Source organism: Onychomys torridus, chromosome 10 (assembly GCF_903995425.1).
Source record: "Onychomys torridus chromosome 10, mOncTor1.1, whole genome shotgun sequence".
Lineage (NCBI taxonomy): Eukaryota > Metazoa > Chordata > Mammalia > Rodentia > Cricetidae > Onychomys > Onychomys torridus.
This window is the reverse complement of record NC_050452.1, coordinates 18,191,532-18,203,625: the sequence shown is the minus strand read 5'-3', so window position 1 is coordinate 18,203,625 and position 12,094 is coordinate 18,191,532. Positions and strand designations below refer to the sequence as shown.

At 42.6% G+C, this 12,094-nt stretch overlaps 1 protein-coding gene across 4 annotated transcripts in view; it reads right to left on the bottom strand.

Moving 5' to 3' along the window:
- Cobl (cordon-bleu WH2 repeat protein) overlaps positions 1-12,094 on the bottom strand; it is a 232,127-nt gene that overhangs the window by 21,861 nt on the left and 198,172 nt on the right. For all 4 annotated transcript variants that reach the window (XM_036201372.1, XM_036201374.1, XM_036201373.1 and 1 more), the window contains one exon: positions 8,240-8,549. In XM_036201372.1, the coding sequence (XP_036057265.1) occupies positions 8,240-8,549 (310 nt within the window). The remainder of the gene's footprint in view (positions 1-8,239; positions 8,550-12,094) is intronic.

Sequence of the window (12,094 nt, the reverse complement as noted above, 5' to 3'; positions counted from 1 at the left end):
ATGCAGTCTACTAAAGCTGTTTCTCTTCCAGGGAATGTGATGGGAAACAAATAAATTCGAATATTTACTAGAATACATGGCAGAGGAAAATATTGCCAGGCAAAATGGTATTTGACAAATAAAACAAATCAGTTTTTAGATTTATACTTGTGGTTTAGGATGCTTAAAGTCCAGCCAAAGAATATATAATAAGAATATATGTATATGTGTACACATATACACATATGTATTCTTTTACATTAAGGTATTTGTCTTCAAATAATGTATGGTTCTATCACCCAGAAGACATTGAAAAGAAGATTATCAGTAAGAATTAAAACTAAATTCCACCAATTTATTCTAAATGTTAAACTAGGAAAGGAAGGAAACCACTTTGAACTAACAAAACTACAATGAATATAAGACATGCACACCTGCTGCTGATTTTAAACAGAAAACAATATGGAATCACATATCAACAAACAACAGTTTATCTTGTAAGGAAGCAATTCAATGGGAAGAGAAAATATAAATGCAACAGTATTCATTGTATTCTGTGAAGCAATCTAAAATATTCAGCTGTAAGGAGAGCTGTCTCCATTGTAAAGGGCAATAAAATCAGTAATTCTGACATCAGAGAGCCTGTGGAGAAACACAGTCCAATCAGTAACCATGACAATCAGAGAGCCTATGGAGAAACACAGACTAATGCTGCTGCTTCTAGCACAATGCATGAAAAAAACAAAAAACCAAGACACAGAACTATATATAGGATAACTGTGATGACAAACACCACATACGCCCGTGGGCAAGGGTGGGCTAAGAATGAGCCATGGTGTGCTGTACTGAAAAGGAGGATTTGCAGGGGCTGTTTACCATCAAGTGCCTTGTGTGATAAAGTAATTGTTTAAAGCGCATGCTTACGTATTTGGGTGCTTTTAGGTGCATGAATGTGAAAGTTTTGGAGATGGCCTTGCTCTAGAGTTCCCCATATAGATGCGACTGTCTGGTCAGTGAGCTATGGGGATCCTCCTGGCTCTGCCTCCATTGTGCTAGAAATAAAAACACATGCCATCATACTGGCTTTTTTTTTTTTTTTTTTAAATGTAGGTTCTGGAGATTGGACTCAGTTCTTCACGATCATATGACAATCTCTTTACTGACCTATTTCCCAAGACTGATGAGCCTATTTTAATGTGCAAAACTGAAACTGTTTCCAGACTCCAGTTAACAATTCTTTTTCTTTTTTTAATTGTAAAAGAGTTTAAATGTTTTTCACATGAATGGTACGGCAAGGCCTTCTTTCCTACAGGAGCCTACTGGTCCCACAATCTCACTGGCCATCCATCAGGGAGAAGGCTACAGTCAGTTTGGAGAAGCCTCAGTCCTTCTCCAAACTCCTATGACCCAGGAACAGTCTCAACTGCTCTAGCTATTAGTAGCTCAGTTCTAGGTGTATGGGCTTTCTTGGCTAGTTCTTCCCTGCATCCAGACCAAAAGCTGTGCTCAAGTCTGAGGTTCCATACTACTAAAGCTGCCCCTTCTCCCAGGTCTTCTTTCCCCTGACCAGTCCCTTTTTTTTTTCTGCCTCAGGACTTCCCTCTCTACCCACTGATGCTGGCACCCAGTCTCAGACCCTGCCAGCACACCTCTATTCTCCCATGGTCCTGGCCTTGCTCCCTGGCACTCAGATGTGATTTGTGCCCTTAGGGTCATAGTTATTCGGGAAGGAGTAGACATAGGCCAGCAGTAGCCAACCTGGGTGCCTTACAGAATGCAGGAAAGTCTAACCATTGCCAGGCCCTTGGCTTATGTTCTTACAAAGCTGCCAAGTCCCTTCACTCTCTGAGAAAGGTAGCAATGGATCCTTTTACTGCTTCTTCAGCCTGCCCTACTTTGTATGTACCTCAAGAATTGCTATTTTCTGAGCTTGAGCTTTTGCATGAAGGGTTATCCAGTCAAGATCAATGCCACGGTCCAATTTATCAATTTTGTTTTCCTGTCTAAGATGTCTGGGGTTAGAGATCTAGTGGCATTTGCTTTCCTCCATACCCTTTCTCCATTGTTGCAAGGAGTTACACTGAAGCATGATGCTGACATTCCTCTTTGGAACCTACCTGTACTCAATCATGGGGCCTGAAGAGTAGCTCCCTGGGCTTACAGGAGAGCATAAGGCATGCAGCACTGAATGCACAGTGGGCAGAGAGAAATGAATGCATCTGCTGACACAAAGCAAATGGGCACGGATGTTTCTTTCCCAGGCTCCCCCCCCCCCCCACACACACACAATGACCAAATCTTTAGATAGAGTTCTTATTGGCAGTTTACTGTGGCTGAAGACCAAGAAAACTGAAAGCAGACAAACATTGAGTGGGCATTTTGCTATCAGCCTACACATGTTGAATAAATACAGCCAGAGCTATTTTCTCACACAGAACTGGAGGTGATGACTGTGGAGAATGCGATAATGTTCATGCTATTGCTGTATGAGGGCCAAGCAAAGAACACCGGGGACTTCCAATCCCATCTGTCTAGGAGGCTCATCTGCCTCATATGCCTTCCCTTTGGGAACTCAGAGTGAGCTAGATGGTATGCCTCTTCTCCAGCTGTGGCAGCTTTGGCCCAGCTTGGCCTCAGCACTTGTGTCTGTAGCTCCAGGCAGCTGAGAATAGGGAATTGTCCTGTCTATTCAGTGCTAGGACAAACAGGAGTGGTGAGATTTTCTTTCCATTTGCTTTTAGAAAAAGAAAAGGGTGAATAGCATGATTCTGACTCATCTCAAATCATAGGATATCTGCAGTGCATTGTTATGCTTCTTTTTGATTTGGCTGAGTTTCTCTAAGAGATGTATACGATTGTGAACAATGTCTAAGAGGAAACTCACAATGTTTTCAGAGAGTAGTGTAATTTGTTTATGGAGACCAAAGCAACCCTGCTACTGCAAAATGATAAGGGCAGCCTGAGAGTAGGTAGCCTGGGAAACTGGATGACTGCTGCACATGCTCACTGCAGCTGTAAGCATTCCCCTGGCGATAAGGCTTCAGAGAGTGACACTGGTGTTTAATACACTGGGGGAGGGGTTCATAATGTGTAATTTTACATCTTCTTGCAATCCTATTTTAAAGGAGAGGAGTGAATGCAATTTTAATTGCTTTAATTTTAGCTTTATTTATACATGTGATTAAAACATTTGTTCACTGTGCAGTAGATTTAGTGAATATTTTAGACATACAAACTATTTCAACTTTGACAGCCATGTGGCAAGTGTTTAGCAGCTAATATGCCTAGCAGCTATAGTAGAGTCCAGTACTCCACATTTTTCTGTAGTATTGGTGATCAAATCAGGGCCTTATGTATACAAGGCAAGCACTCTGCCAAATGAGTGCTATCCTCAACGCTTCTCACACTCCTGTATGTTCTGATACACCTTAGAAGGACTGTACAATATATAACATGCTTTTAACTGTTCCTGTAGCTACTGTGCTGATGGTCATGAATACTCAGGGTTCTACATGGTCATGGTGTTGTTTATAAACACTCCTGTGGTCACGTGGTTTCTGGACTCCAGGTATTATCGTCTGAGCTACATGAATGACTTCTGAAACTTTTGTGGCCACAGTTCCTAGAGTTCTAGTTTAGGGATCCAGAGGCTGGATGATGCAGGGCCCAAGTTCTTTTCCAGTCTCAGTCCACATGCAAGGCTACTTGGGAACACATGCTCTGCAAGTCGGGGAAGAATTTCTCTCAAACTGTAATTATGAACCTCACTGCTACCATCCTACCATTTACCAACAAGCTGGGGCTAGGAAGGTCCTTGAAGGGTTTCCAGGTAGAGAGTGGAGCAATGGATGAGGGTGGGAGAGGGGACCCTCTTTACCTGCAGAAACTATACTTCTCCTCACACATATACGCTTTTTAAAAAAAATCTTCTGAAAATTCCATACATGTAATCACATGTTCTGACCATTTTCACCCTACCCCCTCCTCTCATCCTCTTCACAGTTCCGTTGAGCCCTTCTTCCCAAGAAGTCATCTCCACTCTCATGTGTCTTTTTTTTACTATCATTCATGACCCACCAAATTGAACTGGGTTAGTTAGTATGAATATGGATGGATGATTGTTTATTAGACCACGAGCAACATACCAGTAGCTACAGCAGTGATAAAAGTGACCAGCCTTCCCCCACAACAACCGTCACTTGTCAACAACTCCTGATAATGCGAGAGGGGTGAAGCCTCACGGCCCCTCCTCTAAGCATGATGGATGGTAGACAGGCTCCGTTTTGTGCAGGTCTTTTGTTAAGCACCTGCAGCCGCTGTGAGTTCATGGGTCCAATGGCCATGTCATATACCGCAGATGGTGTTTCATGGCATCCTCCCCATCCGCCGGCTCTTACATCACCATCTTTTGTAATGCCAAAGCGATAATGTATTTTCTACTTTGGGAGGCTCTCCATGTGACTGCATGTGGGTACATTGTTAAGAAAAACCTCAATCCACACAGTCATCTCTCTTACTCACATCTTACCGTATTTTTGCCAAACTGAAGCTCCCCACAGAAACCTTAGAACTCAGAGTTTCATGATGCTGATCTGTAGACCGACGAAGTGCCTGATGACAGCCAGATTGTTCTGGGGATCCTCTGTTTAGCAACACTGTTAGCTCCGCTCTTAGTCCTTGTGGGGGCGGGGGAGACAACATCCCCTCTGCTTCTCCCTTCTCTGCCTATTATTTCTACTCAAAAAACAATGTTCTAGTTTGAAGAGGAGGCAGGCAAGCAGAGCTGGAAATTATCATAAAGATTATCCAAAGAATCCTGTTTCTCTTAGTCCTCCACGAATTATAAATGACAGCAATAGAAACAATAACAGTATCAGTCACCACTTTTGAAGGCTAACAATATGCTAGTCACTATCCTAAGAGGAAGTGCTACATATCTCACTTTTACTGAGGAAGAAATAGGAGTCAGAAGTGTATTTGCAGGCCAAAGGCACACTTTTGCCAAGCTATTCTTTAAGAATAAGGAATGGTGGCCTGGGTCATCTATAACAGACAGGTGTAAAATACTTCTAAATCCACCCAGCATGAATCGTAACCATTTTCCTAGGGCAGAGCTACTGGCAAAGCTCAAAGTGTCACTCAGAAGAAGGAACCACCACCACAGGCATATTTCACCTGTGTGTGTGTGTGTGTGTGTGTGTGTGTGTGTGTCTACCTTTTGGCTGGAATTCCTCTTGTGAATTGATTTTGTGTATCAAGTTTAGAGGAAGACAATGGAAAGATGATGCCCCAATTTTGGGGTGCAGTTTGAATTCAGGGCAGTGAAAAATTTGCAACTGGATCTAATCAAATGAGTTGATGGAAGAGCATCCCCCTTTTCAAACTGTACCACACACAATAAACTAGACTTATGGTCAACCATTCCCACTTGCTTTATTGTGTCAGAAGATAAGGTTTTACTACTGAAGTCCTTAAACTTCAAACCTAGGCTCCAGGGACACTGAGTAGTACTCATCAACACAAGCAGCAATGAAGAAGCGGTCATAGTGGCAATGGACTAAGTCTCTAACCTCAGCCATGCCAAATCAAAGCAGCAACTCTACCACATGACTGCACATTAAAAAAACGAGAGCTAGTAGCCGAGGGTGACCCTCACAGTCCTCTTAGATGGGTGCTTGGGAGAAACAGTAACATGCAAACCCAGGCAATCCTTTCCTCCCAATACAGATGATATCAATAAGTAAAGACAAGAGGAAAGAGAAGCCAAGAGAAGCAGGACCTTTTGGGCTTTTATGGATCATGATTTGTCTTTACATGATGTTCAAATAGCATTTAGTGACTTCCTGAGTAACGGAGGTGAGGCAACAGAAGATCTCATGCTAGTAAAATTGAAAGCCATAAGTAATTCTTATCTCCCTAGTGACTGATTCCCATACTTTCTGCATGTTGAGGGTATCTATGACAACTTACTGGAATCCACTCTCATCCTAGAGTCTTGACCTTGTTTGTTATGACAAAGGGTAACTTTTGGTGTCCTTAACCTTCTAGGGTCTAGCATTCAGAGGTAACAGAGAGGGACACAATATAGCCTGGTCTCATACTACCATTATGCCCTCACACAGGATGAACCCTTTGGGAACACAAATAGCCATCATAATATTAATTCAGAAACTAGTTACTGGATTGGAATTATTCTGGGTAGAGGCAGGAGTTTGGAATGACATCTGCATCTGCACTAAGTGTGGCCCCTGGTAGGAATGTGATATTAAGCAGAGTTTCCAAACAGTGCTTAAGGGAGCATCATCCTAAGTCCCACCCGGAAGCCTTTTGCAGGGGGATGTATAAACCAGTGTCTTTGTCTGCAAGGCTTTCAAGATCTTCTAGTAACCCACTGAGGCTAAGAGGAGAATAGCATGGCTTCCCAAATATATTTGTACATGCTCTCATTCTGAATAGCTGTATCTACATCTGAAAGTTTACAGACAGGCAATCAGGGTAAAAGTGCTTCTATAAGAGTCACAGAATAGTGAAGGCATCCCTATATACTTACTCAAGGGCCTACCTGAGGACTGCCTACAGTGGACTGCATACCTGTTTGGTCTGGCTGTGAATGCTCAAGTTAATTAACAGTATTTTAAATTTGAGAGATGTGAAATACAAATCTAGATGTCTGGCCCACTTCAGACACCATCCACACAAGGTCTGTAACCTCCTTGCCAGGTGATAACTAGATGTCCGGAAAAGGGCTATCTTCGGGTGATGCCTGCAAGTGCTCTGTCCTCACTGCATGTTCCCTTAACGATGGCCTTTGGCCTCACCCCATGCCAGCTGCAGCACATGAGCTTCAACCCCTTCTTACACTGCAGACCTCGCCTACCATCCACCTGGCAACACTCTGAATTGTGTATTTTGAAATACACACATGATATACCCGTGGGCTGAGAATGTATTATTTTTCAGCCGAGATACTTTCTGCCAAAAATTTTAACCTCCTCCAACCTACAGTTTTTCATTTCATGAAGGGAGAGACCCGAGGTCGTCTTGTGAGAGGATAACTTAGTATCTCAGTCAGGATTAGAGATCAGAGAGACTCTTCTCCTTCGCCCCTCTGACAAGGTGAACAAGGTCAGATAGAAGAAAGTGACAGGGACCAGTGCTGTGCAAAGTGGTCCAGAGTGATATAGCTACTGAAACTTGTTGTCAAGTCAGAGAGGAAGTGGATTCTGGTAAAAACAAAACAAAACAAAACAAAACAAAACAAAACAACAACAACAAAACAGACTCTTTTCACAACCTGCCTGAAAAGGAACCACAGGTAGAGGAGCACCCTGATGTAAGAAAGCAACATAATTTAAGCCAATTAAGTCCTTGAGGTAACAGTAGGGGTCACTTAAATATGCAGAGACTATATACATTTGTAAGGCCAGGACACATTCAACCTTTTGACATAAGAAATTATTGTACAATTTAAAATAACAAAATAAAATTCAATCTGTAGACTTAGAAACTCCTATGGTCAAATAGCCAATGAAGAAGTTACTAATTTAAATATGGCAAGACATACAATTTAAAAAAAAAAAACAATAAAGTACACAAAAAACAATTCATAAAAAGATCAAATTGTTAGTAAACAGATTATATAGTCAATCTTTACTATCCAAAGACTATAAATTGAGGACACTTGAGATGCTATTTGACACTCATGGGATCAGTAAAGCTTAGATGTGTCCTAACCACAAACACAGGGTACCACAGACACACAGAGAATCTATTTGCTGATATTCCATGTAGCTGATGAATTTTTCTGATGTCCTAATTTCTCCTCTGGAAAACTCTCTAGATTACACAGAAACGTACATGTAGTTTGCTTATTGTTTCCAGCCCTGAAAACCTGGAATAACCTGAGTCCATTAGTATGAAAAAGGACAAATACATGAATGGTCACTCTATGTGTTATCAAGGGTGACTTTTAACATTGTTGAGTAGAAGAGTAGATCACAGGATAGTGCCTTTGGATCCAGCGTCAAGGCACACTAAGCATTCTAATGCACTGCTTCTAAGCATCTTCATGTCTACACACAGCATGAAGACAGGACTAGAGATAACAAATTGCAAATTAGGGTGGGGACACATCCATGGAAGGCACATGGCACCGGGGTATCAATGATCATTATTTGGGTCACCCTGACAAAAAACGTCTTTCATTGAAAACTAGGAAGTGGGTATAGGTGGCTCCTCCTCCAGCTATTCCATGACTCACCTTAGAATTGAGTTCCCAGAGCCATTTTTCCCCCATGATGGGCTCTTTTGGGGACCCAGTTCTGGAGTTCCAGCTAGATCCTGGTCGCTGCAGTCCTCCTGGTCTGTGGACCATTTATCCTTAGATCTCATGCTGTCTTGTTGGGAGTCTAGAGAAATGACGTCTGAGGGAGAGCTCATCACTCCTGAGTCCTCGGTTGTATCCTCGGATGCAAAACAGCTGCCCACAGATGCTGTCTCCTCAGCCTCTGGTGGCACCTGTGAGACTCCACCCATGCTGCAGTGGCTGCCAGGCCCCAGGGGCAGGCTCACTGGAGAGGACACACAAAGACAGGTCAGCACAGGCCACTCAGGGTGTCATGCTTCCTAACATGGGCAACATCCCTTTGACTTATCTTAAACGTGTGATTCAGGCAGATTTACGTAAGGAAGACCCCCTGCCAAACCAACAGCATCTCCTGGAAACGTGTTAACTCTGACAAGGCCTTCTGTGTATGCATAATTGACATAAACTTTCCCATAAAAATTGGGCACTTGATTAATTAGTCTTTTGTTTATTTATCTTTGTGGTGCTTGGGATTTAACCAGGGCACTGCACATGCTAAGCAAGGGCCCAGCCAAGGAGCTATATCTTCAAACCCTTAATTAGTCCCTTAAACATGCATCCTCCAGGCGATTATGGTGATTATATATTCAAGCTAGTGATAATGAAAGCAACTGTTTGTAGTCTGACTCTTGACTTAAAATGACTTTATATATATGCACACACACATATACACATATATGTATATAACAACAATTAATAAAAAAAAAAAAACAGGGCCATGAACTTGAAACAGAGCAAGGGGGGGTATATAGCAGTGCTTGGAGGGAAGAAAGGGAAGGGAGAAATGAAGTAATTATAATTTCAAAAATAACAGAAATAACAAAAAGTGACTTCCCTAAACAAGCAAACAAAAACATTGAGAATAACCAAAAGTAAACCATTCTGGTGGTATAGGGATTTCTGACAAGCAGCCTCATGGAATGATGCTGGAAATGTGGTCCTACATGTTCATGACATTCCTCCTCAAGGTTTGGACCTGTCTTCCTTTTTAGACTTGAGATAAGTTTTTGTGTAAATAAGAGATGAGCTTGGAAGGGAAGGTAAAATTAAAAGGTATCAGAACTCAAGTACCAGGGGTTGATTGATGTCCATGTGCATTAAGAAGAAACACACAAGGAGATTGAATGCAGAGCTGTGTGTGACTTTCTGTTGACTTTAGAGTTTGTCTCTGTTGAGACCTGATAGGGAACACGACAGTCATCCTCCTAATTGGAGACATGTTAAATATCCCTAGTGAGAGGTCACCTTTCTCTCCCTGAGTGTCAGAAAGCTCTGTGTGTAGAGCTGGAGTTTGCAAGATAGCAGTTCATCACTCTCCACTAGTTGTACTCTAGGGTTGCAGTTGATTCAATAGACACAGGTGCTAGATCTAAAGATTTGAGGCTAGAACCAGATACTGTGTTCCAAAGTCAATCCCCTTCCCACAGCCCCTGGACTTTCGGTGTTGATATAGGCTGTTGATGTGTGCAAGTGTACACTCCAATATTACTGTGCACTAATACAAGTCACACCCTACATCTCTAAACATTATATCTCAGCAGCAACTAAAAGCATGTGCTCAACAAACTGGAGGAAAATCCCTTCATGTGTTGCTTTATGTGAGATCTTGAACAATAAAAAAAATTAAAATGAACACTTATAAGAACACACATTTCACAAAAAGAGCTCAAGGCAAGTGGAGAACTACAGAGCGGGGTGGAGGAGGCACAAATGCAGAAGGCAATGCACTTAATTTCAGAGCGCTACTGAACAAGAGTTGTTGTTCCCATTCCTGGTTAGGCTATTCTGGAACTCAGCATCCTCCTGCCTCAGCCCCCTCAGTGCTGGGATGACAGGTGTGCAGCACCATGCCCAGCTGCAAGACTTAACAGGACAGACTGAAGAAGAAGACGCACTATCTGTATGGGGTGGCTAATGTAAACTTGACAAGATCCAGGATCACCTAGGAGACAGACCTCACGACATGACTCAAAAGGAATCTCTAGATTGGATTAAGTGAGACAACTGAGGCAGGCAGATGACCTTCAGTGTGGGTGACATCATTCCATGGGCCACGGTGCTGGACTAGATAATAAAATAGAAAGCTGAGCACCAGCATTCTTTTCTGTTTTCTGAGTTCTGATGCGAGATCAAATGACACCTGGGGCTACTGCTGCCATGTCTTCCCCACCACAATGGGCTACACCCTAGAACTGTAAGCCAAAACCCATTTATCTCCCCTCCCTCCCTCCCTCCCTCCCTCCCTCCCTCCCTCCCTCCCTCCCTGCTTCCTTCCCTCTCCCCCTCTCTCCCTCCCTCCCTTTCTTCCATTGCCTTTTCAGGAATTTTACCACAGGCATGAGAAAAGTAACACACGGACTTTCACAGCCTGCAGTTCTTGCTGTCCATGAGTTGGTGATAAGCTTTAAGATTCTTCTTTGCTTTCCCCATAAAACCTTGGAGTTGGTACCTATGTCCCTTACTCCTGGACTCCATCCCCACTTGGAACTCTGATCCTCTGAAGCTACCCAATCAGACGCCAGGGAGAGTCTGTTCACTGCCATTCACTTCCCCTCACCTTGACTTTCTCGTTGCTCTTTTTGGTCCTAGGAATCAAACTCAGGTCCTCATGTTTGTGTAACAAACATTTTAATGACTGTTAACTGAACTGTTTCTCCATTTCTTACCCACACTGTGATCTTTAGTTTTTTTTTTAATCTATCTTCCCTTCCAACCTCATGACTTACATGTATGAAATTGTCAACTAAAGTACATGACACATGATGAAAATGCACGTATAAAATTAGATGACCATCCTCAGTCCTCTCCTTGTTCATTTATACATGTCCTGACAAAGTCATCAGGGAAAAAATATCAAACCCCAATTATTAATCTTTTCAACGTAGACAATCCCTGATCTATGATGATGCAGCTTAAAAATTTTCAAATCTAGTATGGTACAAAATAACAAACATTCATTTGGAATGGCATTTTGAATCCCAATCACTGTTGGGGGTCCCTGCTGTGGTCCAAGGCTCTCTTGTGATGTTGCATAGCAACACTGAGTAGCGGCTTCCAGTTAGCCACAGACTAAGGAAGTGAACCACGGATACTCACCACCATATGGTGTTGACAAGCTAGAAGGTTTGTACATCAGTCAGATGTAGCAAACCCATTTCCACTTCTAATACTTCAAATTTCCTTATGTTCCTCAAGATGAAATCTATCAGTCAAGGAGAATCTATACTTACAATGGATTCTGTTTTTATTGTTTTGATCAATAAAAAGAAAATCATATATCATATTCTTTTTTCCCACTAGTTATCAAGAAAGGAGAGTCCTCAAGAGTTAATTTCACCTGGGTGCTAGGGAAGTTCCCAGAAATCCACAAGGATGACCTCACCTTAGAGAGGGTGCCTGAACTAGTCTACCCTAGTAATCAGATTAGTGAATACCCTAACTGTCATCATAGAGCCTTCATCCAGTAAATGATGGAAGCAGCTGCAGAGATCCACAGCCAAGCACCAGGCTGAGCTTTAGGAGTCCAGTCGAAGAGAGAGAAGAGGGATTCTATGAGCAAGGGGCATGAAGATCATGATGGGGAGGTGTACAGAGACAACCAAACCAAACTAGTGGGAACTCATGAACTGTGGACCAATAGCTGTAGAGCCTCCATGAGACTGGGCTAGGCTCTCTGCATAGGTAAGACAGTTATATAGCTTGATCTGCTTAAGGGGCCCTCTGGCAGTGCGATCAAGATCCATCCCTAGG